General features: G+C 34.3%; 5 protein-coding genes across 8 annotated transcripts in view; 3 read left to right on the forward strand and 2 right to left on the reverse strand.

Moving 5' to 3' along the window:
• The first annotated feature begins 529 nt into the window (after window positions 1-529).
• On the forward strand, window positions 530-5279 carry Ubc6 (ubiquitin conjugating enzyme 6). 3 transcript variants are annotated; one of them, XM_018511270.1, is made up of 4 exons: window positions 530-1117; window positions 2093-2173; window positions 2522-2726; window positions 4447-5279. In XM_018511270.1, exons 2-4 carry the CDS (start codon window positions 2148-2150, stop codon window positions 4600-4602), a joined length of 387 nt encoding a protein of 128 aa, XP_018366772.1. In that variant the 5' UTR covers window positions 530-1117; window positions 2093-2147; the 3' UTR covers window positions 4603-5279. The 3 variants fall into 3 exon arrangements, with proteins under 3 accessions (XP_018366772.1, XP_018366769.1, XP_018366771.1); XM_018511267.1 differs by having other exon boundaries at window positions 535-1415; XM_018511269.1 differs by lacking the exon at window positions 4447-5279 and adding an exon at window positions 3656-4440 and having other exon boundaries at window positions 546-1415.
• A 527-nt stretch (window positions 5280-5806) lies between these two features.
• On the reverse strand, window positions 5807-7687 carry LOC108763514 (inhibitor of growth protein 1). Its single transcript, XM_018511212.1, has 3 exons — window positions 7345-7687; window positions 6663-6866; window positions 5807-6571 (listed from the first exon to the last, which is right to left on the reverse strand). Exons 1-3 carry the CDS (start codon window positions 7478-7480, stop codon window positions 5991-5993), a joined length of 921 nt encoding a protein of 306 aa, XP_018366714.1. The 5' UTR covers window positions 7481-7687; the 3' UTR covers window positions 5807-5990.
• Window positions 7688-8364: 677 nt separating this feature from the next.
• LOC108763505 (uncharacterized) lies at window positions 8365-10250 on the forward strand. Its single transcript, XM_018511191.1, has 6 exons — window positions 8365-8493; window positions 8728-8869; window positions 8987-9073; window positions 9156-9546; window positions 9781-9833; window positions 9997-10250. The coding sequence occupies exons 1-6, from the start codon at window positions 8482-8484 to the stop codon at window positions 10248-10250; spliced, it is 939 nt and encodes a 312-aa protein (XP_018366693.1). The 5' UTR covers window positions 8365-8481.
• Window positions 10251-10365: 115 nt separating this feature from the next.
• Window positions 10366-12101, reverse strand: LOC108763518 (uncharacterized). The gene is made up of 4 exons (XM_018511218.1): window positions 12056-12101; window positions 11515-11938; window positions 11187-11424; window positions 10366-11093 (listed from the first exon to the last, which is right to left on the reverse strand). Exons 2-4 carry the CDS (start codon window positions 11880-11882, stop codon window positions 10383-10385), a joined length of 1317 nt encoding a protein of 438 aa, XP_018366720.1. The 5' UTR covers window positions 11883-11938; window positions 12056-12101; the 3' UTR covers window positions 10366-10382.
• Window positions 12102-13301: 1200 nt separating this feature from the next.
• Window positions 13302-26285, forward strand: part of Jupiter (microtubule-associated protein Jupiter) — a 100490-nt gene continuing 87506 nt past the window's right edge. Inside the window, exon 1 of one of the 2 annotated variants that reach the window (XM_018511257.1) lies at window positions 13302-13472. In XM_018511257.1, the coding sequence (XP_018366759.1) occupies window positions 13420-13472 (53 nt within the window). In that variant the 5' untranslated portion in view covers window positions 13302-13419. Of the gene's footprint in view, window positions 13473-24200; window positions 24760-26285 lie in introns of those variants that run through there. The other variant, XM_018511258.1, reaches the window with a different exon arrangement.

The raw sequence follows: 26285 nt of genomic DNA on the forward strand, positions 1-26285 counted from the left end.
CAGGATTCCGATGGATTTTGCTTCGTATCATCGGAATCCTGTTTTCTGATTGGCGTTTTCTTCGAAGCGTTTGTAGCGTCAAATGGACCGCAGCCGAAACTGCCTTTAAACTATGTCAAACAAGATATGACGTGTAGGATAATGTGAGATGGAATGTATAGGATAAAATGAAACAGAAATATGTCACTAGTACTATAAATGGCTGCCAAGTCGCGCAATTGGTCAGATTGCAACAGCGAATCAGAATGCATAACACAGGTTGCGCCTCTCTGATAAATGTAGGGCTCTAGGCGTAAAGCTGGAAATACAATAGACACAGGCAACAGGGAATAACGAGCCGTCCAATCAGAGCTTTGGGGTATAAGTTCGATATTATATCCCAGAGCTCTGATTGGACGGCTCGTTATTCCCTGTTGCCTGTTTCCAGCTTAAGGGCAAGACCAATCATATCGAAGAATTTTACAACAGTTGCAAAGCTGTTTTCTCTGCCGAACGCAGCCATTTCCGGAGAAACGTTTGACCGATTTGCTACGGGCTGCATACAGATCTCGCTCGTAGTGCTTCGATGACGTCACCTCGGGCATGATTCGAGGTGGTTCATTTCGTATCGTATCCCCACCGTACTGTACTACTGTTCGTTGTCCAGCTGACGCAAGCTGACTTTAGCTGACCAGAGTTGACGAGTGATCATCGAGGATCATAGTCGTTGTCATCGCCGTATTTGTCACGGATATCGGAGTGGGACCGCATTCGTGCCGCGTGCGTCCCTATATTCCAGCAGTCTCGCGTGAAAAAGAAGACGGCCTTCACCGAGACATAACAAAAAGCAAAGGACGAGACAAACAACGGCCTCTCGCTCACTCTCCTCGGCTCTTCTCCCTCTACCACGGTCTCTCTACTTCCTCCGTTTCTCTCGCACTCATTTTCGCTCGCTCGCTCGGTTGCGAACGTCGCAAATCCGGGCTCTCGTAAGAAATAATCCCCGTCTCGTTCGCGCGTGAGAGAAAGAGAGAGTATACAGAGTGCTACGTTAAATCCGGTACGCGTACAGACGCGCGTGTGGGTGTCGTGATTTCTTTCGGTGTTTCTTGTCGCGCAGATAGACTACGCGCACAAGGTGCGGTAAAGGAAGGAGGTCGTCGTCGTCGTCGTCGTCGTCATCGTCATCGTCATCACCGTTGTTGTCTTCGGCGTTGTCATCTGCAGTCACGCGTAATATACGCATCTAGACTTGTCGCAGAGGACAAGAGTGAGGAAGAGAGAGAGAGAGACAGAGAGAGAGAGAGAGAGAGAGAGAGAGTGTGTGTGAGCGCGCGAGCGTGATCAGTCATCATCGTTCGCACAAGTTAACGGAAAGCCCATTCGTAAGGGATGTCCACCCCTGCGAGGAGGCGATTGATGAGGGATTTCAAGAGGTACTTGGCGTTTATTGTCCGCCTTTCCGTAATCCGTTCCGTCCGTCCCCCTCTCCCTCTCCCTCTCCCTCGTACGTCTGTTCGATCGGCATGACGCCATTGTAATTGCAGCGGCTCCTGGTGCGCTCGATTCGACCCGACTCTGCGCGATCAACGATCTCGCACCTTCCGCGCGAACGTCAGCCGCGTTTATTATTAGAAATGTGTCCCCGCATGACGCGTCCCTCGCATTCACCCTCTTGCTCCTCTCCCTCCTTTCCTTCCCCCTTTCTGGCCCTTTAAAATGAATTGTTCTCCATCCTGTTGATGGTTCATCCATGCATTATTGCAAGCCTTGATAGATTTTCAGCCGTTTACTAGAAATAGTCTCGGCGAATCTTTATGATAATGTCACTCGAACAGCGACTCCTCATTTTTGTATATAACATTATTAGACATGGCGTTTCTGACAAATTTCATATAACGCTTGTATAAAACCCGTAAGAGTGGATTGTAATTTTTTTTTATTTGCTTCATATATAATTTATCAGATTTTGCAAAGATTAATCTTATCACGAGTTCTATGACTATCAGTGGCATTGTATTTGTGAATAATGTATCGACAATAATCCAAAGAATAAAGTTTTATGTGCCGTTATTTGCAAGACAAGGCTCTAAAAATTGTTATTTCTGCAAAGATTACAGGAAGATCCTCCAACTGGAGTGTCAGGCGCTCCGACAGACAATAATATTATGATATGGAATGCAGTTATATTTGGGTACGAAAATGTGATTTTTATTAGTCATTCTTAATGTTTCAAAAGAAATGTCTTTGGTTATATATATATATATATATATATATATATTTGTGTTGGCCTGATGGAATTTACTTGAACTGAAAATTCAAACAGAAAAATATTTGGCACCAAAACCCACTTTCTCAGAGAATTGATTTTTACTATTGTTTCAAAAAATCCAACAGTACATCTATAAAGTACACTTGTAAAGTGACTCTAACAATAAAATTTTACTTTACCTTCCGAATAAATAAAATAAGATTAAATATTTTAAGTATAGGAAAGTTGCTCACACAAGGATATTTATGTTTGTGTAAACATATGTTTTAGACCACATGATACTCCATTTGAAGATGGCACCTTTAAACTTACAATAGAATTTACAGAAGAATATCCAAACAAACCACCAACAGTGAGATTTGTTAGTAAAATGTTTCACCCTAATGTATATGCAGATGGTGGAATATGTCTGGACATACTACAAAATCGTTGGAGTCCTACTTATGACGTCTCAGCCATCTTGACATCTATACAGGTACAATTTTTTATTTCTTTTTTTTTATCAAAATATATTTTAACTTTTCTGGCATTTTAAATAGCTGAGAATTAAATTATGGGCTTTAATAAATTAATGTTTTATGAGCATAAATATCAATGTACAACATAACAATGCTTTTGATGTCTTTTTCTATCATATATAAATATTTTTCTTTTTATAGCTTGATACATATCTCTTGTTATATCATTATTATAACATTGTTATTTACATTGCGTAATTAAATGATAAAAAAGAATTATTTTAATATCATGCGGCATGAAACACAATTACAACTTACGTTAGAATAATGTCATAATATATATTTACAAGTAGTATATATTGCATTCTAATATATACATGATATTCGCAAGTCTTGCCGAAGCCAAAAGTATTTTGCATGGCAATTAATAAATATCTTTAATAAAATACGAATATTTTAGAGATAACAAAGATCCTCTCTGGATTTTTCGTAAAGCGTTTTTCTTTTTTTTTTTTGTTTTTACGTTTTAGAATCTGTATCGTTCATTATGTTGTCTTATTTTCTCTAAATCATATCACTTATATGTTTCTCATTGAAACGTCACTTCCAAGAGATCTCCGTAGCATTAAAAATATCTGAAGGATTCGTTCGTTTTGTCTTAACAGCGGTTGCAATTCAGCAAAGTCTAATCACATGATGATTTACATAATACTTGCATATATCTACATCTATCTGTGTACTATTTTTGATTATCCGTCGATATGCATCATCTTTAATTTTTTCCAATTAGAGAACAAAAGGAAGAGTAGGAGAAAAGAAAGGCAAAAGGCTTATAGATTGTCCTTTCCCTCGCGTTTATTTCCGATTGCGGCCATGCACATTGTCAAAAAGATAACTGAAAAACCTTATTTCAAAGTGTAATGAAGTACGACTTATGTGATTGCAGTCGCTGTTAAGTGACCCGAACCCGAATTCACCTGCCAACTCAATGGCAGCGCAACTGTACAAAGAGAATCGACGCGAGTACGAGAAACGAGTGAAGGCTTGCGTGGAGCAGAGTTTTGTGGATTAGTCGCAGGTGTTAAAGCGATGCTGGTATCGCGACATCAGTCAGCCACCAACAGCCATCAGATACAGGGGAGAAGAACGTGCAGCCTTACCAAGGAGCTAACGTTAAAAAGAATAACGAAAGAGAGAAAAAGGGAAACATACCTAGCATGTTTCTTCCTGAAAGCTCTATTGAACTATATCACGAACCGAATGTGCAACGTTAGACGGAATTTTTACGATGTTGAATAATAAATTATTATAAAATTGCGTATTTATTTATTTCGAATATCTGATGATACACGAAATTAGTTACTATATTAAATGTTAGAGTATAAAAAACCTACTTGGCTCGTCTTTTTTGTTTTCTTCATTTCCTTTTTTCTTTTCTGCAAAAGGAATGTCTTTTTTCGGCGTCGCAGAATTGTACTTTGAATTCTAGTATTTTCATATCACACACATACAAATTCACACGTACATCCACATGCACACATACATATAGAGGGTATATGTTAAAAAAGCTATATCGAGATTAGTGGGCGCTCTTTTTAAGGTACATCCTATATACGCTCTTTTCACCTGGAAATCTTTCAGTTTTGTATGCGCTCATGTATTCGATTTTTTCTCTGTCGAAAATATAAAAATGTATCTGAATATGCTGAGGGAATTCGTCAACGATTTGTGTTACAGTCGCTTTTGGACGAACCAAATCCCAATTCGCCAGCCAACTCTTTAGCGGCGCAATTGTACCAAGAGAACAAGCGAGAATACGAGAAGCGAGTGGCCACCGTAGTTGAACAGTCTTGGCTGAATTTCCAAGAGAGTCACACGGAGGATCCTCGCTGACATTAAGTATGCCGCTTTTCACGATGTGTAAGAGATCTCTGTCGCAGCTTCTTTGTCCAAAAATAAAAAGTTATCCCTTGTATTATAACGTAAATGACGATTCGGTCGATATGTTCCATTGGAGCTGTATACGTAATATCCTTCAATACCTCGTGGCGAACATTCCGTGTTGATTCACAGTCTCTGTAGAAAAACATGATGAAAGGAATTCGCACGACTTTAACTGTTGCAAAAAAATATTTAAAAAGAAATTTAAAAAAGTAGGAAACTGGAACGACGTGAAGTTGCACTATAAACGTATGTGATCTTTTACTTATAAGTACGTACATACAATATGTATTGTCTTGCTCTTATAACTAGCCGTTAGGTACCCCTCGCGCAAAAGATACAAAAATAATATCCGTACAATGTTTCGCCAATACGTTAATCTTGCAGGCAAATCGACTTACTATTTTACAAGTATAGACGAGCTTGAGAAAAATGCAATTATGCTAAAGAATATGAAAGTTTGTAAGTCGCTTCTGGAAAGTCTACTTTCACCATGTAATGGCGCAAAATATAAGAAAATAGTGTGATTATTTCTCGTTTTCGACTTGGTATTTACCATTAGAAAGTCACGCTTGTATTAGACTGTAAATGAATGTCATATATTGAATAGTATCGAATTAATAAATTTTGCAAGAAAAAAATGTTTGTAAACTCTTTATTGTTTTTCCGTTGTTAATACTTATATTTAAGAAAAAAATATGTATATATATACAATTTTTACAGGAATAACAAAATTTTAACAAAAGAAACTGGAGATGTATAAAATTATATTACTATTATAATGGATTTCATCTTCTCTACTATATTTTTGTGAAATGTTTATTTCAATTCCTCGTTATCTTGTAGTTATTTTTATATATTTTTATTTTTCTCATTACATATTTTATAATTTATATTGTATATATATATAGTTCGTGTATTTTCTGAACTATTTCTTCCGTAAAGATATTTTACTTGTTTTTTTAATACGCATTCTAATAATCTAATAAATGAGTATTTTATAATTGATATCAACGAAGGAAATGTATTCGAACATAGACTTTTTGTGACTCATTTATATATATATATATACATATACATGTGTGTATGTGTGTGTACAATCATAAATATATATATTCATTTTTTATAATTTAAATGCAAAAAATATAATGTCCTCTGACTACAATTCTACAATTAAGAGAGTTATAATTTCATGGAGAAAAAATAAAAAATATGAAAATTTTGATAGATTACAATTCAAATTTACATCTACAGTCGAAACTAAAAGTATCTTACAAAAGTCTCGATTAAGTCCAATTAAATTTTGTGAAATTTTTAAGTCTTTCATCACCATGTTCTTGCTATGATTTCTCTTCTTTTTCTTTATTGTATCTTTCTAGTTCTTTAAGGAATTGCGCCTTGGGTTTCATAACGTTAGGTCTATCACCGCGACACTTGGGACAAAACCATTTACCCTTAGGTTTTGTCGTCAAAGAAACGCAAGAAAAATGAAACCATTCGATGGGACATAGATCGTTATCACAAAGGATCATCTCGCCGTACGATATCTGATCGCACAGGCAGTAAGTCGGTTCATCGGGATCTATAGCTAGATCATCCTCTGGTGGCGGCGGAGTATCCTCACGATGCTGATTTTGTTGATTGCCTTGCCGAGATTTTCGCTTCTTCTTTTTACCAGTAGCCGCCGCTGCTGTCTTTTTCTGATTTCCATTGGTTGTATTGGATAATGTCGAAGATCTTGTTTCTGTCATTCCAACCATCATGTCCATAGAATGAGCTGATTCTATCAAGGTTTCAGTCCTTGTTCTTCTTGCACGTTTTGGCTGACGTTCCGAGTTGTTTGCATGGCTTGCATTATTCGAATTGTTGTTTATATTTGATTCACGGACTGATTCTGAGCTTTCTTGTTCCTTTCCAAAGTCTATAAGATAAGAAGCAGATAAGACACAATGATGTCTAGAATTAATTTTTATATCAATTTATTAACGTCAGAAATTTGCAAAATATCATACCTAAATTTCGATAATCTACTTCTAACTGCCTAGATTTATTTTCAATAAGATCTTGCACTTGCTGAACAATCTGTAATTTCTCATCTCCTATTTCCTGTGCTGCAATTAGAGCTTGCTGTACTTTCATCAATGCTCTTCTTTTCACTATAGGATCTGTATCATTCCGTAATACCTCTTGTTGTTGATCCACTTCATGCAGATATGCTATAAAATAAAATTATCAAGACATGGTAAACAACTATATATCAACTACAATATACAGTTACGATACTTATTTCAAGAAACAATGTTAAAAATGTGATCAAAATCCTAAATAAAATGCAATACAACTTTCTTCATTTCTCACAATTGAAAGGTCTTCTTACAGATTTCAATACTGATGCTGATATTTATTATTTTTCTAAACTTGAATAACACAAAAGTTCAAGAAACAGTCCAAGGAAATTCGAATTACTTCGAACAATTTTTGTTGTGTTGTTTAAAGCACATTATATTTATAAGTCATACTAATATTGTATAAAGCTATCAGAGATCCCTGCAAATTGTAAATAGTGTAAATGATCCAGTATATGTTTATAGGAAAAAGCAACATGGAAAATCAACCAGAAATCACAAGAAAGCAACGAGTATTGCTGAATCGATTATTGCTCCAAAAGAACTATAAAAATTCGATCGAACTTACTTTGACAAGTGGCATCCAGCTCTCGTAGTCGGGAGACGTGCCTCTGCAAGTCATTTGGCAAATTTTCCACGCAATCCAAATAGTTTTCGATATAGGTCGCCGAATAAAGTGCCTCGACCACTGCCTGATTTAACATCGCCGCGTCGCCGTTCCCTTCTTTTCTCCTTCAGACGTTTTCGGTGATGTATGCGCAACAAAAGCGTCACAGTAACATGAAGTAACAGCCGGGGCCCTCAATACCCTCGAACTCCCGTATCCCATGTATTGGGCTACGTACGGAAATATCACCCGAGTGCCTCCATGTATCGTTTTATCCTTGTTCTTCACTCAATGTTAAATAAGGATAAAGCGATACACAGGGGCATCCCGGTGAAATTTCCGAACGCAGTCTTGAAGCTGACCCCATCTTAGAACATATACTACTGGAAGAGGAATTGCCTATGCTACCCATATACCAAACGTGAGGCCAACATCTGTGCGAGAGAGAAAGGTATAGAGTCCCAAATGTTCGCAATGCGCATGCGTCAGTACTATTGCTGGATTCACCCTGCATCCGATTTGCTTCGTACGACGCTCTGCAACCAATCAGAAAACAGAATTCCGATGATACGAAGTAAAATCCATCGGAATCCTGTTTTCTGAGGCGTCGTCTACAATACACGGAGTAGGAAGTAAGAGTAAGAAATTGACCAATCACAGTCGAATCCGAGAAGAATAAACGACTGTGATTCGCCCATTTCTTATGGCTTAAGGCTTAAAACTCTATTGTAGATCCGGACTTATGTTTCTAAAGCTGGAAACACAATAGACACGCAATAGGCACAGGCAACAGGGAATAACGAGCCGTCCAATCAGAGCTTTGGGGTATAAGTTCGATATTATATCCCAGAGCTTGATTGGATGGCTCGTTATTCCCTGTTGCCTGTTCCTATTGCTTGTGTCTATTGTGTTTCCAGCTTGAGAAGGCTTTAGCGAAGAGCGTTGAACGCTGGCGTTGTTTACAGCGGAGTGGGGAGTCCTCGCCAGCGAAGCTTCGCTGCATGAAGCCAAGTAATTGTACTTTTAAAGAAGTTGAATTTGTCTAACATTTAGCGTCGTCGCTGAATCTTTGTTAATCATTCCGATTCGAAATAAAAAATGGACTCTGACGTACGTAAAATATTAATTTTTACATCTTCTACATTTTGCGATTTTCAATAGTGTATCGTACAAACCAAATATAATCTATCTTAAATATACATATATTATAACCTTTCAATTTTACAAGAAGACTGAAAGATTATAATTAGCCAAAATATGAAAGTTAGAGGTAACATTAACAACACTAACAAATTAGAAGTATTTTACAAATATCTGTAGTATTAAATTTAATATATTTTTCAGAATGAATCCCTTAATCTCGTACAAACGTGCGGATTATGTGAAATGATCTGCGAGCAAGCAGATATTGGAAAGCATGCTTGTTTAAAAGGCTATACACAATATATCACAGAACCTGATACGTTATATTTTTATCCGTTATTAAGTAAATTAGATCCTATAATTGTTAGATATTAAAAGCTAGACGTTTTATTGTATTTATTATTTAATATATTTTTTAATTTATTATTTAATTTAATACATATTATTTAATATTTTGCAGATGATGGAGTGACCGTAATAAAAAGCAGAGTGTCAAGCATAGATAAAAAACAAATAATAACAGTGCAATTACACAAGAAAAATACAGGTAATAAACTTGATTATAATTGTACCAAAATAATGTGAAAACCTTTTTCATTGTTTCTAATGTATGTAAGTTTTGTATTTAGATTTTGTTACGCCAATACACTTATCTGAGCAAAATTCTTGTGAGAAACGAAGAAATTCAGATGAAGGCTTAAAAGTAAAACTTAGCCACGATGACGAAGAAACTCTCATTTTAGAAGTTCAGTTACGAGAGCCTCTTTGGAATTATAAACTTCCATTATCACTACGCAACTTAAAAATTACAAAAACTTTATGGCAAGAAGTAGCAAATGCTTTAAATACGAAAATTACAGCCAATGAAGCCAAAACAAAATTTAAAAGCTTACATGATACATACCGACGAATAATTAGATCAGAAACAAGCGCCAGTGGATCTGCTCGAAAAAACAATGGAAAGAAATGGTTTCATTATGATTCAATGGAATTTTTACGAGATTCTTGCTTGTTGAAAGCGTAAGAATGATATATTTTATATATAAAAATGTCAAAAATAGTATATTTGATACAATTTGTAATGATAATTTTAATATTAATGTATGTAATTATCGCTCAATTGAAAATGACTTGAATGTATTGGTTGAAACGTTTGTTATATTTATGTATAAACTAAAATATTAGTATAGATCAACTTGCTGTTGCGCTCTTAACCCTTGACACTTTAATAATTGATAATTTTAATATTTACAGCACCATGAGTAATATTGAGATAGATGATTTTGAAGATGTTGAAAACGAATCAAGTATGTATTGATTGAACATAAACTGTATATTCTCTAATATTGTACAAATATTATATTAAAACTATAAATATAAAAAAACATAAAATTATCAATTTTCTGTACTATTAGTGAATATTAGGAGACAGTAATGTGACTTATTGTTTATAATATTTACTCTTTTTAGATAGTGGTCCCCGCAATAAAAGAAAGAAGAGTAATTTTGAAAAGTCTGCCAATGCAATAGACAAAATTACAAATGCATTGTGCGACAATAACGACATGTCTGTTAATCTTCCGCCTATTCCAGTTCCGGATGAAATTGATGCCTTTTTGTCAATGTTAGGATGCCAACTGCGAGAATTGGGGTTACGCAAACGGCGAAAAATAATGAAAACGTTTTTAGATATAATATATGATGCTTTGGCAGAACATGCGTAATTTTTACTTATTATATATTATTTTGTCTTTACACTGTATGTTCTTTTTTTATCAAGAGTATTGATATACATCATTCAAACATTAAATAAATATAATTAAATATATAAAATTTATAAATTAAAGTCTATAATATTAACATTGATCAAATTGCCATGGTATAGCTCCTTCATTGTTAAAATATTGACAAAATTCTTCTCGAATTTGTCTAGCTTGGCGACTACTGGTATTAGTACCGCATTTAGTTATGTCACGAAGGGCACTATTTTCAATGCATTTTCTCCAAGAACCAGGAATTAAACCATTTGGATCATCTTGATCAATCATTGATGGAGATACGTATTGATTATCTTCAACATCTTGTAAGCGAAGCCAATTGTGGAGACATATTATTGCTTGAATTATTTTCATTGTTTGTGTAACATTACAAATAATTGGTCGCCTCAAAATTTTCCATCTACTCACTAGAATGCCAAAAGTATTTTCAATTGTCCTTCTAGCACGACTAAGACGATGATTAAAAAGTATTCGATCTCGCGTTAGATGTTCTCTTGCCGGATAAGGTCGAAGCAAGTAATCTGATAATTGAAACGCTTCATCTCCTACAAGTATGTAGGGTAAAGGTTGTCCATCTGACGTAATAGGTTCTGGTTCTGGTAAATTCATTTGTTTATTATGAAAAGATTGTCCAATCAAGGAACCTTTAAAGATGCTACCATCACTGCGTTGACCATAACCTCCAATGTCCACAAATGTAAAAATATACTTTGCATTACATATTCCAAGCAAAACAATGTTGTGGTTATTTTTGTAATTGAAAGATGATGGACTCGAATTATTAGGACACTGAAAAAATAAATTTAGTTTTTAAAAAGCTATTTAGTTTTTATATTTATAATATTTAACTCGTATATATTAACAATACAATACATATTATACCTGTATCAAAATATGTTTTCCATCAATTGCTCCGACACAATGTTTGAAATTCCATAATTCTTCAAAATCATATGCAATATTTAACCAATCTTTTTTTGCTAAAGACGATGGAAGTACTTGCTGTTGGAGATTATTCCATATAGCATTACATATTTCTTCAATAATATCACTCACAGTTATCAAGTCATTGGGATATTGATAAGCCATAGAAGTTATAGAATCACCAGATGCCAAAAATCTGTGTTGTGTATAATAAAAATTATAATTAATTTAATAATATATTTAAAAACAAAACAAATAATGTAATAAAATAATTTTTGAGACTAACCTTATTGTCATTGACAATTGTTCTTTGGCAGAAATTGGCTCTTGAATTATCGTTTGTTTGGTGATTCGAGGTGCAACTAAAAGTAATAATTCTTCCAATTGTGTTGCCGTCATGCAAAAATAGTTCCTGAATTGACTTTCATTTAATGACACGACTGGAAAAATTGAGTGACGAAATCCACGAGTATGTTTTTGAAATATCGGTTCAACACAAAAGCGTTTTTCATGATAATCTTTTTCCATTTCTTTTTGTAATTCATGAATTGCTAATATTGCAAGTAATTTTTTGCGCTTATTTTCTTGCTTTTTTTTATTAATGATTGTCGTACATTTATTTAGCCATGCATGATACCTGTATGTAAACGACATTTTAAATATTAATACAAGTATACTACATTAATGCTTGTCACTTTTTGATGCCTGGTCTGGAAAAAATATTATAGGTTTTTTAGCTGAACTAATTTACAGTTGATCTTTCTCACTTCACATTAAAAGGAGAAAGAATAATTCTAAATTAAAAGATAAATTCTGATTTGACATACCATCGACACATAGAACGGAATCCATAGACGTTGCTCAAGATTCGAGATGGTCTAAAGGTGTAGACACATGGAGCCGTCAAGCGTCAAGCAGCGGAAGCAGCAACCAATCAGCGAGACGATAAGTGAAGCCTTGTGTCCATGATGCTAGAAATCGGTCCAAGATCTCGGATAGAGAAAAAATTAACAAATCACATTTGAACAATTTGATTACATGACCATTGCGATTGGTCAATTCTTTCTTCATCCAAGTTCTCGGACCGATTTCTAGCATCGTGGACACAAGGCTTTAGGCCGGAATCAGACTATGCATTGAAGATTGAGATTGAAGATTAAAGATTAAAATTTCACCAATGAGAACAAAAAAAATCTGGCTCTTTTTGTTCTGATTGGTCAAACTTCAATCTTTCAATCTTCATTCTCAATCAAATTCTTCAGTGCGCAGTCTGATCCGGCCTTTAAGCATAGTATAATGCTGGATTCACATTGCATCCGATTTGCGTCGTACGACGCTCTGTAATCAATCAGAAAACAGGATTCTGATGATACGAAGCAAAATCCATCGGAAACCTGTTTTCTGATTGGTTGCAGAGCGTCGTATGACGCAAATCGGATGCAGGGTGAATCCAGCATAATCGCTATCGCTATTCTTTCGCGTTGTGTCTGGGGCTTTATTCTACGTTACGAATTATAATAAATAAATGTATTAATAATAGATTAATCCCTTTTTTGCTCATTGAGCGCTCAGTAAGCGGTTGTAGTATTGAATGCACCCAATGTTCCCTCCATGTCTATATGCTCCAAGACTATGAGTATGCGTTACACATATTATAACATTTCCCTAGTTTCATACGCGATACTTTTCAAGAGTAGGGGCCCTGAATCTTTCATTTTGTGCAAATTTCCTTTGCATTTTACAAGAAAAATATTAAAAATGTTATCGTTTCGTCTAGTTTTATATAACAGAGCTTATAAGAAATAGCAATCTACTTATGTTGCTTGTACTTTTTGTATTCAACATCTTAGCTTTTCCTCCTTCCGAACGTCCGAATATATTATTATCTTGTTTTAAGCGCAAGACTTTTTGGAGATTTCAAACAACGCGAACAACAAATCTTAATTATTCTCTTAATTGTCCAGATGTTGGGCGATTCAGCTGCTGCACTGACTAGCGGTATGACGTCACCCGCGATCGCTGCGCGGGCGTCCAATCGCGCGTCGCGACAGCATTTGATTTCCGAACGGCTAGTGGGAGGGGAGAGAGTCCTGGCCTGGCTCATCCGGCAGAGTTCGGTCGGTAGTGCCGCAAATTCTCAACGAATCTTCGTCGCCAGTCCTTTGTGCAGGAGCCCGATCTCGCTTCCAAGATGACGTCGACCAACACGTACCAAGGCCTCGCCGATAGCCGTAAATCTAGCAAGTGAGTACCCGCCGTTCTCGCATTTCTCTCGCTCGAGCCGGCGAAACCGAGAAAACACCCTTCCTACATCGCTCCTCGTCGGTTGATGTTTGCGAGGGAACGGGCTTATCGGTGAGCGGAACGCGCGACGCGATGTGACGTCTCGCCAGCTTTTATTAGCGCCGTGTGTTGGTTGCTTTATTTAAAATTACAATACACGCGTTACGAGAGTTTTGCTTCAACAAATTTTCTTGCGACTACTCGTTTGTTTTTCATTATTTTTTTCGTCGTTTTTATAACATCACCGTTTGCCGCCAGAATCATGCGGATATATATCGTGCATTGCTGATTTTAATTTCAAGATTATAATTAGGTAGAGTTCCTCAAGTTTTTGTAATTTTTGTTCACGAGTTTCTCGGATCGAGCTTTTCTCGAGGTGGAATATGTAATATTTTGCATTATCCGTTTATGTTGTTAATTTTTGCACAAGGTATTCATTTAGATAATGTCATGCTCTGATACTTTTGTCATATACCGTCTTATCGCTGTAGTATTTTTGTAGAGGTATAAATATTTGGCGAAATGGACTTATTATTCACGTTTTTTCCAATTCTTTGTTCGCCCCAATAAACAATATCAAATATCACGCTTAATGTATCAAAAGTAATTTTTTGATGTAATTATTTTAACGCGAAAATAAATTTTACAATGGAAATTATATAGGCTCTTATGAAGTAAATTAAATAAAAATAAAAAAAGCTTTTGAGAGTCAAAGCTGAATGTTGTTGCAATTATAATTTACTGTATATAATAATTGTTATATACAATAAGTTATAATTGCAACATCCAGCTTTGGCTCTTAAAGACTTTTATTTCTTAAATTCTGCTTTTTATAAATTTTCTCGTCTTTTTTTGTTTATATCAAAATTATTTTATGTCTTTAATATGCATTGGCATTTATGCTGTAAATACAGACCTTTACAGGCCTTTATTTTAAACTTAATCACGGCCAAGAACCGATTTTATACAACTAAAAAGCTACTTTTATTTTACATTTTTATTCACGATTTACATTCTATTAATAAATGCATGAAGAAGTTCGTGAAGTCAACGACAGATTGCGTGCAGTGTATTAAAAAAGTAGGACAAAGATTATTAGTGAAGTAATTAGACTTTTATAATTATTTGATAAAGAACTTTAATGACTTGAGAGATTACAATATAATTTTTTAATACGAAAGATAAATTAATGAATGCATTTTATTACTACAATAAAATGAATGTCAATATCGATGTTGAACGAGCAAAATAATTAACACAACAACAGAATAATTTATACTTCGGTTTACAAGAACGAATTCGGTTACAATTTATTTTACACACGCATGTATCGTCTCTTATAATTATTCGACTAGATAAAAATCTAACATACACGTCCTGTATGTCGCAATACAAAATATTTTTTGTTTTTATTTATCTACTACAACCTTTTAAATCTAATTACTTATCCTTACTTTTTTCTTTTTTTATTTTTTACTACTTATTGCTTACTATCTATTTCTTATATACAAAGTTCTAGACGTTTTATTCTCCTTCCTTACATCCTCTTACTCTTTTAATCCTGTTTTCTTCTCTTATCGTACATCCTTGAATTTATCTCTGTCATCCTTGTTTTTCATATATTCTTTTTCTTTCTCTTCCCGCAACTTCCACAGTACATGTATTTTCCTTAATTGTATTTGAATCATAATCTCATATCTTTCCTCATTTTTCTTATTGCTATCTAATTCTTCAAACCAATCTCTTGTTCTATGACATTATAACGAAGATAATATTATTTATTTGTCAAATAAGAATTAGCTATAACAATTATTTAAATTAACATTTAATTTTTGAAAAATAATTAACAATGACCAGTAATTACATTTTAATTTCTACGACTTACGACAATTTATTATTTATTTAGTGATGTATAATTGTTATTAGCTTCTGTGACATTATTATTTTATAACTCTGTTTAATTATGTCTATAGTCGGATAAATTTGTCTAACTCACAATCCGTTCTTTGTTTTAATTTATATTTACAGCTAATGAAAATTAAGTGAAGTTAAAATGTATTCCGCACTATTTGCTAATTTTATGTTTACAGCTAATTTTTATTTAATAAATAAATATTAAATTATATTTGTTATTTTGCTCGTTCACGTGACATTTTACAGATATTTGTTTATTATTTCGATGAGCTTGACTTTTCTATTAGTATTCTTTTGTGTTGTACTAAAATTATAAAACTTAAAGGGATGAAAATATTAACCTTTGTATGTGTATGCAAATGCCTATAAACATATTTTCTAAACCGCCGATTTCCAAATGTAACATAAAAAGCATATAACAAAAATAATTTTTGTAACAAATGTTATTAATTAATATTAAATACTGACTGTAGAAGAAAACTGATTATACCAATCGATTCTGTAGATAAAGTTACAAAGAAAAACGTATGTCTAATTTTTTCAAATTTTTTCTAACCTTACTAATCTACTCATGAACTAAAATAAGTTTCGTAATCCTAATTTTTATTTATTTTTTGTACAGTCGGAGAAAAAGTTATGTGTTCCTTTTCCGCAGAATTAATTGATGTAATCAAATTTCTTCTACAGTAAATATTTAATTGTTCAATTCTAATGTAATTATTAATAATTGACAGATCTGTTCCACTTCTTATCAACCGATTTGTAAGTGACTTATCCATGATGGACATGAATTATTAATGAATTGTATGTGGTTGCTGAGGATGACTCCAAAGTGAGTTGAAACGTTTAGTATTATACATCAAATAAAGATGAAGCTTTTCTTCAAATAAGTATATACTTCTAATATTGAGTATTGCGCCGTCCATCGTTGATGACTCTCATTAGCCCTGATTTTTGGATATTGATTAATTTAAATTTTATGATCATACCGTCTCCTTTAATGCATAACCTTGTTGTTTCTCACATCTATATAGATGACAAAGATAGACAGAAAAAAATCGTACATAGAGATTTGAGAACATTTCTCAAATAAAAATAATTTTACGAAAATAAATTAAGAATATCAATCCTATATGCATTTTTTATTTTATATTTTTATCAAAGATGAACTAATTATTAAAATAAATATATATCAAACAAGGCTATGAGAGTACGGCGCGGTAATTGGTGCGCAAATATTAGTTAAAAATCAATAATCATATTTTACATAAATGTATTTAAGAAAATACCTATGTTCACAAAATTCGTACGTTTCGGCCAACACTTTGGGCCATCCTCAGCGCAATACATACAAGTTTCACACAATCCAACATAAAGATTTCCTTGCAAACTCAGCCACAGATCGAGTACCCGCTCTGATGTAAGTTTATATCCAATCAATTTGTTACCATGACAAAGATGTAATGTAAAATTACATATATATCCTGCAGGTAAGAATGCAAGAAAAAATTCCTTATATATAACAATGATTAATCTTATTAACAAAGTAGATGTGGAATTAAATTACGAAGCGCTGTCATCACAATGCAAGTACTATACTGAAAGAGAAATGTTCGATATTTCTAACTATAATTACATATTACTATAATTATAATTATTGCTATCGTAACATTGCTATCGTTCGACAAATACTTTTCAGATGCTTTTAAAAAGTATTTGTTAAACTGTTTGTGGAAACTGTGTTCCAAAATTTATTGCCAGTACTGAAAATCTATAGTGCACGTAAACTAAAGTATTTACATTGTAATGATAAGTTTGTTCTTTAGTTTTTTACACTTATTATAATCGCGCACGTTGGTACACGTTGGTACAAATTGAGCGGTTGTAAGATTTGAACAAAAGAACATTAATTTCTTAAGCCAAAAACACAGAAAAAACGTAAGGCAGTAAAACGTAAGCAGTAAGTGAATTGGCCAATCACAATAAAGAACGTAATAGCCTATACTGTGATACCAGTTCACTTATTGCTTACATCTTATTGCATTACGACTTTACATGAGCTTTATTAACATACATAAATTCACATGTTAATTATACCACCCACAAAATTTGCGAGAATTTTATTCATTTGATGTTAACTGGATTATAGGACGAGTTTTTAAATTTTGAGTAGGATTTTATATATTGGAGATGATTTGATAATGGTTGAAACGTTTGTACTTTCTTGACTAACAATAAGATTATAAGTTATAACGATTAGTATCGCAATTTTGTAACACTACAACCTAGCTCGGTGTTCATAGCCCTATATTATTATCTTTTCTATGAAATTTTTGCATCAATATTCTAATCTTAATTTTTGATCACTTTTTGGAATATCCACTGTGCATTATTTGATATGAGGATCTGTCGGCATTAAAATTGCTCATTCCGAAACGGACTGTCTTGTTGTTTGTATTTAGAAGCGACACACGTTGAAGATATATTAGCCATAAAATTTTTTCTTAGATTTGCGCGAACGTATATGCTTTCATACGAGATGAGTATCGTATATTTAAGCGCATTTAGCGAGAGTATTAAAGATCTCCTGCGGTTTCACGTGAAAGAGAACGAACGAGGAGAGAGAAAAAGAGATAAGACTCTCCATAGGATTTTGTAAAGTCAGTAAATATCGACAAAAGAGGATCTAGCTCTGATGACCTTGACATTAACATATGTTAAGATCATGACCCTGAGTGACTTCAAACAGATTTTAGTTGGTTATTGTTTTTCGTTTAAAAGTTATATTGACAAGAAAAGTTTAAAAAATACTATCTTATTTCTGTTATATGCTATATACTAACAATTAAATCCCAAGGTAGAAGGAGAGATGGGATGGATCTCGCTTCACGCTGAAAAGTCGAAGACCTGTATAAAACGGTACAAGTATAGACTTCGTTTCACCCTATAAAGCAGTAAACTTTTTCATTAATAACTTTTAAGGACGACCACCAACTAAACCTATTGAAGGTCACTGAGGTTCATGACCTTGACAACATATTTTAAGGTTATCAGAGCGGATATTAACCGTAAAGTCTTTTTGTTTCTTTCTCTTTTGTTCTTCTTGCTATAAAGCACATCTCGTCGTTATTATTTTGCAAAGAAATGAGCTTCGCTAGAAAACACTGGCAGTCTATCGCGTTATCGTCTAATCATCGCCGATACATGCTCGTAATCAACGGGATACTGTGTATTCGCTCGCATGTGTACTACCGCATACATTTATGCACACGCCTTGTGCCTCGATGCTGCAATATCTCTTAAACGAGCATTCCATCAAATGCGATATGGCAAAGTTGATACTACGCCGAATTGCCATATATCATACAGTTCATACGAGATATTCCACTTGAGCTATGTTCGGAAATACACACCGAGTGCCTCCAAGTATCATTCTATCCTTGTTTTTCATCGAATATTAAACAAGGAATAAATTGATATCTGGAGGCACTTGGGTATATATTTCCAAACGCTTCTTTGAAAATACGTAAGATGTTCTGGATGACCTACGCCTGCACCCATTTAAAAACGAGGAAAGTGGTTTTTATCAAAAGCCCCAAAATTTTGATAGGTATAAGTCAAGTACGTTCTATTGAATGGTGATATTTTCAATTTTCGGATTATGTCGAGAGTAGATATTGCAAAAACATTTTTTCCACTAAAACTCATTTCAAAAGTCTTATCGGTTATAATTAACATTTTTCGGAAAAATGCTTAGTATATACAAAAGTTTTATTTTATTTATTTAATGTAGAACCCGAATCTGTGTGTAATAAAAAATTTCAGGTTTCATTTAAAAAAAATAGATTTTCGATCTGAATAATTTATTTTCGTTCGGATATTAGGAAGTTGAAAACATCACCATTCGATATAGAGTGTAGGTATCCGATTTACTCATCAAAATATTCGTAATTTTTAATAAAAATCACTTCCTTCGTTTCTAAATGAGCACGGATGGTTTGGGATCCTATATGAAATACGTAAATAATTTAATTAAATTTGACATTCAACGCGCGAATGTTTGTATTTCTTTCAGTGGTATGCTAGAACGAATGTTACGCCAAGATAGTATTAATATATAACGTTTGTTGTTTTAAAGATCACTTTATACAATCAATAATACTATCAATATTAACAAATACTAACAGTATTACTGATGTATGTGCTTATATTGAATTGACGTAGAATACTGACAGTGGTCTGGATTTTGATTTTCGAGCATCAATATCGTTTTATTAGGATGCACGTCACAGTATGTCTGTGTAATAGATATATGTAATGTATGTAAAATTAAAGTGAAATATATTGTCAATAATATTAATCGTGTAAGGTTGTAAAAATACGCGTTTCTGGGGACTACATACGTAGTATATAAATTCACATAAGAATCATACAAGCATTAAGATCCAGCTCAGACCGTTTAAGGCTTTGATTTCTATAGTTTGTGTTATCACATATACGGTCCTATAATATATTATATTATTAACTTGGTAATGTTATTTATAGTGTCAAATAACTCTGTCGGAGCTGAAGACAATGGTACATATACGGGAAAGCCTTTGAAAAACTATCGCTATATATTTGCATCTTGCAGAACAGCATAAAGTAAATACGCATATAATACGCATTCAACAAAAATGTTTTATATCGAAATGAAAAGATTCTGGCAAATCTTATAAATATCATTCACTTGTAAGTATTTTATACAGATAATTTCTGTAAAAGAAAAAGAATAGGAATATGTGGCATTACTGTCCACTGTGTCATTTTCAGAGCCCATTTTGTCAGACTCATTTTCTACTTATCTTACGAAAAAATTAATTATTGCCAAATTACAAACAGTATCATAAAAACTGCTTATATTATCTGATAGAAGACACTGTTTAGTTTGTATTTATGTATTTAAAGTTTTATTTTTACCTTTTGTTTAAGAAATATTGTCTAAAAACAAAATGATATGTCGGTATCGGCAACCTTTTCCTATTATTACCCGTGTAGGATCACCTTAACGCTCGCATAATCGCTGTCTTAGCGTCGTGCATTAGTAAAAGCCGATGAAAACGAGCGTTATCATTACATTTGGGCGCAACTAACACCAGTTTAATTAAAAGAAATGCGAATCAGCAGCATCTCGACACATTGCTCTTCATTTTCATTTAGATTTCTTCATCCCTTCATTTCATTTTATTTAGGTTTCCGTTTCGTGCACGCAGAGGTATATTGCGTTTCGCGAGGTTTTCCCTCGCAATATTATCGCGTCCTGGTTTGCGTAATTACGCGTTGCTACGATGATTGGACAAGACACGAACCTCGTCCCGACATGTCGCAAATTCTTTTTTTTTTTTAGGGCGATAACATATGGCTTATTATTTTGTATCGGATACGTATATGAAAGGGGAACGTAATGGCGTGTTGTTGTCGCTGGTAAAGATTATGGGCGCCATGGGTACACGCCCAATGCGAATGACGCCCACAGTATCGAGGGCTAGTCCCGCTGTCACACATGACTGAACGAATAAAAACGTGATATTAAATTAACAATGTAGTTGGAGGGGTCGACAGTTTCTGAAGTTCAATTTTAATTCTTACAATTAGTATAGTTTCCCTCAATCTCACTGCTTTTTAATATTCACCGTAAATTGAATTACCTCCTAGAGTATCATGGAAAAATTAATCAATAAAAGATTCGTTGTTTAGTCATTAAATTATGTTATTTTACAACCAAAATGAAGAAAAGACATTTGGTTAAAGCTGCAATTTTTTTTGTATGTTTTTATTAATTCGGCAAACTGCATTCTTGAAACGGTAAATTAAAGCTAGAATAGTAACATCATAATTAAGATTGATAATCAATTTAATAATAATTTAAAAAGAAAAATCGAATAAACAGGCAATTGGGAATTGGCACTGTAGACGGTGCGCAGTTTTGTTTCTTTAAAGTAATTCAGTATTATGTCATTACTTGTACATGTTTCGGTTAATCTATTTTGTAGCCTTCTTCAGCAAAAATTTCAGTAGATGGTACAAAAATTTTTGCTAAAGAAGGCTAAAAGATTAGCTGAAATATGACAAGTAATGATACAATATAAAATTATTTTAAAGATACAAAATTGCGCACTGTTTACAGCGCCAATTCCCAATTGCCTGTTCATTAGATTTTTCTTTTTAAATTGTTATCTTAGGAATTTAGTTCGTAATTTATTTACCAATTTAATAATAATAATGCTAATGTATAAATACTCTAAACTTTTACAAAGAATTCAATTAATCGTTACTTAAGATAATTAACTCGGTAAAGTATTTTTCTCTTTCCTCTTGAGGATCCCTGTTTCTAGACTCCGACAATGTGCTTTTTTTCTGAAGCAATTTGTTCGAATGCATCGAACGCATCCGCGGAACGTCGTCGCCGCGTGCGAGTAATACAAGCTCCAAGCTTGTGACTCATCGCGGCTGCTAGCGTGCCACATAGAGGCGTATACATTTAGGGCCTCAAAGCCTCGTAATTGCATAGGTACACGACGTTTCTGCCTACCCTTTGTTCGGTGTCCTTCGTTCAGCCGGTCATCTTCGTTATCTTTGTTTCTCTCCTTGCTGTGTCTCTTTTTCTTTCTCTTTCTTTCTCTCTTTATTTCCCGACAAACTCGCTGCTGCACGCGGCGCGCAGGAAAGGCTTCTAACGTACATGCGTTACGTACATACACGTGGGGATGGATGAGGAAATGACGCCGACAATTTGTGGCGCGACGTCCGCGAATTCGTGGAATTTTGCGATCAGTAAGCGGTTTACTCGTTCGCAGCGGAGTTGTAAAAAAAAGCGTTTCTTCGTCCGTTTTGTATCATTTTACGTCAATATTTACAATTTATTGATATACAGGGTTACCACAGGTCTGGAAAATAGGGAAAAGTCAGGGAAATTGAAATTGGTCATGGAAAAGATGGGGGAAAATGTAAAAAAAGTCTAGAATTTTGAAATTTGTTCACAATTTTTTTAAACTGCTCCTATTCTAGATAATTGTTATAATTTTTTAATACTATATCTGACGTTTATAGTGAAATATGTTCAAAACTTGCACATTTTAAATGATTTTAATAAAATAATTAAAATTTATATTTTATTCAGTATTTTTATTTGATTGTCTTTTTTCATAACTACATTCTTTTTTCCAATACTAATTTATTTTTTGTTGGCTTGAATTTGCATCCAAAATTTTAATGTGCTAACCTTTTTTGCATTATTTTTAATAATATATGCTAGCTTTCCTACAATTCTTGATTTTAAATGTGTTAAAATTTACATATTTTATATTGGAAAATTTTCCATTTTTATCTGGAAAATCTGGAAAAGTCAGGGAATTTTAAAATTTATTTTCTGTGGCAAACCCTATGTAATATTTTCTGATGTATTTATCTCTCATGTAAAAGAATATTTAATGTTTAATTGTTCTTAATTAGATTGTATTTTGTCTATAAAAATTGTCAATAGCGTAATGAAAAATAGTATGTTGTAATTATAATGATTTTAGGCGAGAATAGTATTAATTTTATTATTACTCACTAGAAATTGACCAATGAAATTATAAATATTCCAGTAAATTCGTTCACTTTTATAATTTTCATCTCATTTCAAGATACACAATTGACCTCCTGTTTCGATCGACATCAATACGTTAATCCACGATTGAGTTCACTGATGAAATTAATAGTCGAGTTAAACTTGCGCTACTTAATAGTTTTTTAATATGTCACGTCATAAGCATGATTCAGAACTGATTTAAGCGGAGATATATCTTTAATTATTATGTTGTTTTCCTGCTTAGAAAAAAAAAAGAAACTGTATCACAGCTGTGTCGTATATTAGTTTCTTGTCATTAATAATATAGGCTTAATCGAGCAAAATCGCGGAATAAAGACTTGTGGTTACAAACCGGGCGAACATTAAGGAAATAGACTGACCACTCCAAAAGTGGATTGAAATGTATTTTTAAGTAACCGCGAGATTTTGCACGGAAAAAGAAGAACAAGAACACACGGCGACACGGTCGGAAAGATAAATATAACCGCTGTCGCTGGCCCGGTTTTAGCGTGTATTCCCAGGAGAAAATTACCTGGTATCCGTGACTGACGATGAGCCTAAGGGCAGAGCCTCAGCAGCTATTTGCTGGCTGACCTGTAAGGGCTTAAGGCCCAGTCGCACACTCCGGCTCCCGCGAAGTCGCATCCGTTGCGATACACCTGCCTCGGTTTATTCGCACGCAACTTTATTCTTCGTGTCAACAATCCCCCCCCTCTTTTTTTACAAAAAATTCTCTTTCCTTTTTTTTGCTAAACCTATGTATATATGAGGAGGGATGGGCTGATAAACCAATTTCCTTCTATATTTAAAAACGTTATATTATTGTTGCGCGAAAATAAATTTAACTGTAAAAGTTTTTAAGCTACACTCGAGTCATTACGCATATAAAGTTTTACGCACGATAAATCCTTTCTATTTGTCATACTGGAACTGCCCACTTGAGCTAATTCAAGTCGAATACGCTACAATCCATGCAAGTGGGAAACACCCGTTGAACGAGGGGATTCCCCGAATCTTGTCCGAAATTTCAAGCCGCAACGGCAGGGCGAAGACGGCCTGTGCGCAGTTGCATTCGAAGAGCACCGCGCCGCCTCTCTTCCCTTCTCTCTCGTTCCCTTTTTCTTTTTTCGAGCACCTCGCTGCCGATCCACCATCAGTATTTCACGATCGTGCGCAACCAGCAGCGGGCGATCGACCGAGCGTATCGCACTACGTGCACGTTACCTCTCTCTTTATCCCTCTCGCGCGGCGCGAGTTTCTCGACTTTTCGGAGGTGGCGCCTCCACTTCGCGCTCGCGGCTCGCAACGTCTTTCTTTCCGCGGGGCCTCACTCGCGCCGTCTCGCTCTTTCACCCGCGTTCCGTTCTCTACGTCTCATTCCGTCTCGCTCTCTTCTCTCTCTCTCTCTCGCGCTCTCTCTCTCTCTCCCCCTGTGCTCGTACGACGCGACGCGCCGAATCACGCAAACGGAAGAAGCGCGACAGCGCGTCGTGCGTGACCCAACCCAACTTGACAGTTGACCCGTGTCATTCACGCTCGCTCGTGTGCCGGTACAAATTTTCTTGCTGGTTTCATCGCTTTCCTCGTAAGGACGGTCTTCACGCGACAGATCTCCGCTCCGGTGTGCTTCGAGGTTATCGACTATTATCGAGTGAACAGCAGTTACTCCGGGAGAAGGAAGATGTGGGCCGGTCAGGACGACACGCAGAGATTTAAGACCAGGTGCGTTTCTCTTCCACTCGAATTTCCGCGTCTACCAGCGAGAGCGCTAGCGCACGCTTTTCCGCTCGATTTTTTTTTACTATTGTTAACGACATAAATCTAGCCTTGTGCCTTTCCTCGTACGCTGGTCGAACGACCTCGAGTGCGATATCGAGATAGTTATCGAGTGCATTGTTCGTTGTCTGTTTCACTCAGCGACAAATTTGGAATAAAAATTTATATTTTAACACTGAAAGTAAGGGAGATTCTCTGTAAATTAAAGTGCCTTAGTAGTATTTTATGAAAAATTTAGAATTGATCCATGAAAAATATTTCTTTTGTAAGTGAAATAATTTTTTGCTGATGTTTGGTAAATTTGATTTTATTATTTTTTAATTGTATTCTTTTATAGCATAGCACCGAACGACTCGCGTTTAACAAAGAGTGCGTGAAACATGCACGTGTAGGTTCCGTTTCGATCATGTTTCCTTTTCTGTTTCTCTCTATCTTCCTCTACCTTACACCGACTACATTGACTATCACTACAGTTGCATGACAATCGGATTGCAATTTTAATAATACAGTGTTCGATATATATCTTTCCAGGAAAACTAATTATTTAATTTTTGCAATTGTCACGATTGCACATACCGCATGAATCACGCATCAAAGTTTAAGTGCATCTACAGTAGCGAAGAAAAAAAATTCGCGATTTGAATTTTTCATTAGATTATGGATTAATTATGTGAGACATTCAAGCAGTTGTTACAATGTCAAAACTTTTTGCAGCACTGTTCATTATGCTTGAAATTTCTGTGTAATTATTTTCATGATCAAGCATTTTATTTTTAAATCTGTATGCAGCTAAATTTTCAAATACTTTAACAAAATTATTATTAAATACGTGTATGCTAAGTATATATTACTTCAATATTACGACTTTTGTTATTGTTTTTGTTTAAAAGAATTATTTTTTAGTTAATTTTTGTACTAGCCCTGTGGGGCATTTTTTATATCGGGCCTTTTTTAATACTTTTTAAAAATAAATCTCATGTCTAAATTATAAATTAAAATTAAACATTTATACAGTTATTCAGGGTATCCAAAAATAATCGCTAAATATTTCATGGGCAGGTAGAGCGGACTAAACTGAGTTGAAAAGTCTTCTACCATTTTGCAATTTTCGCAATAGTTAACAAGATGTTAGTTAGTAAAAATTGTCGAAAACTTGTCTTCAATAATTTTTTACTCAAATACTATCAACTTTACGGAAAAACTGCAAGAGACAAAAATTGTTTATTTTTTCTCATAGAGCTTTAAACATTTTTTCAGAATTTTTTATCAATTTTTTAGTACTGCATTTCTTATTTTTTCCAACATAAGAAAATACGGTATTAAAAAATTCTGAAAAAATTTTGAAAATTTCTTGGAGTTTTATGAGAAAAAAATTAATAATTTTTGCCTCTTGTGCAATTTTTCTGTAAAGTTAATAGTATTTAAGTAAAAAATTTTTTAAGACCAATTTTCGGCAATTTTTAGTAATTAAT

Source organism: Trachymyrmex cornetzi, unplaced genomic scaffold, assembly GCF_001594075.2.
Source record: "Trachymyrmex cornetzi isolate Tcor2-1 unplaced genomic scaffold, Tcor1.1 scaffold363, whole genome shotgun sequence".
Classification (NCBI taxonomy): domain Eukaryota; kingdom Metazoa; phylum Arthropoda; class Insecta; order Hymenoptera; family Formicidae; genus Trachymyrmex; species Trachymyrmex cornetzi.

What these genes read in the sequence shown, in the direction of transcription:
- LOC108763505 (XM_018511191.1), top strand. An exon ending in ATATTTTTATCCGTTATTAA is followed by an intron (nt 8,870 to 8,986) that starts GTAAATTAGATC and finishes AATATTTTGCAG; the next exon opens with ATGATGGAGTGACCGTAATA. An exon ending in GATTCTTGCTTGTTGAAAGC is followed by an intron (nt 9,547 to 9,780) that starts GTAAGAATGATA and finishes TAATATTTACAG; the next exon opens with CACCATGAGTAATATTGAGA.
- Ubc6 (XM_018511267.1), top strand. Translation starts at nt 1,372, where the DNA reads ATGTCCACCCCTGCGAGGAGGCGATTGATGAGGGATTTCAAGAG. An exon ending in TGGAATGCAGTTATATTTGG is followed by an intron (nt 2,174 to 2,521) that starts GTACGAAAATGT and finishes CATATGTTTTAG; the next exon opens with ACCACATGATACTCCATTTG. An exon ending in CCATCTTGACATCTATACAG is followed by an intron (nt 2,727 to 4,446) that starts GTACAATTTTTT and finishes TTTGTGTTACAG; the next exon opens with TCGCTTTTGGACGAACCAAA.
- LOC108763514 (XM_018511212.1), bottom strand. Translation starts at nt 7,480, where the DNA reads ATGTTAAATCAGGCAGTGGTCGAGGCACTTTATTCGGCGACCTATATC. An exon ending in GCTGGATGCCACTTGTCAAA is followed by an intron (nt 6,867 to 7,344) that starts GTAAGTTCGATC and finishes TTTATTTTATAG; the next exon opens with CATATCTGCATGAAGTGGAT. An exon ending in AGTAGATTATCGAAATTTAG is followed by an intron (nt 6,572 to 6,662) that starts GTATGATATTTT and finishes CTTATCTTATAG; the next exon opens with ACTTTGGAAAGGAACAAGAA.
- LOC108763518 (XM_018511218.1), bottom strand. Translation starts at nt 11,882, where the DNA reads ATGTCGTTTACATACAGGTATCATGCATGGCTAAATAAATGTACGACA. An exon ending in CAATTGTCAATGACAATAAG is followed by an intron (nt 11,425 to 11,514) that starts GTTAGTCTCAAA and finishes TACACAACACAG; the next exon opens with ATTTTTGGCATCTGGTGATT. An exon ending in GAAAACATATTTTGATACAG is followed by an intron (nt 11,094 to 11,186) that starts GTATAATATGTA and finishes TTATTTTTTCAG; the next exon opens with TGTCCTAATAATTCGAGTCC.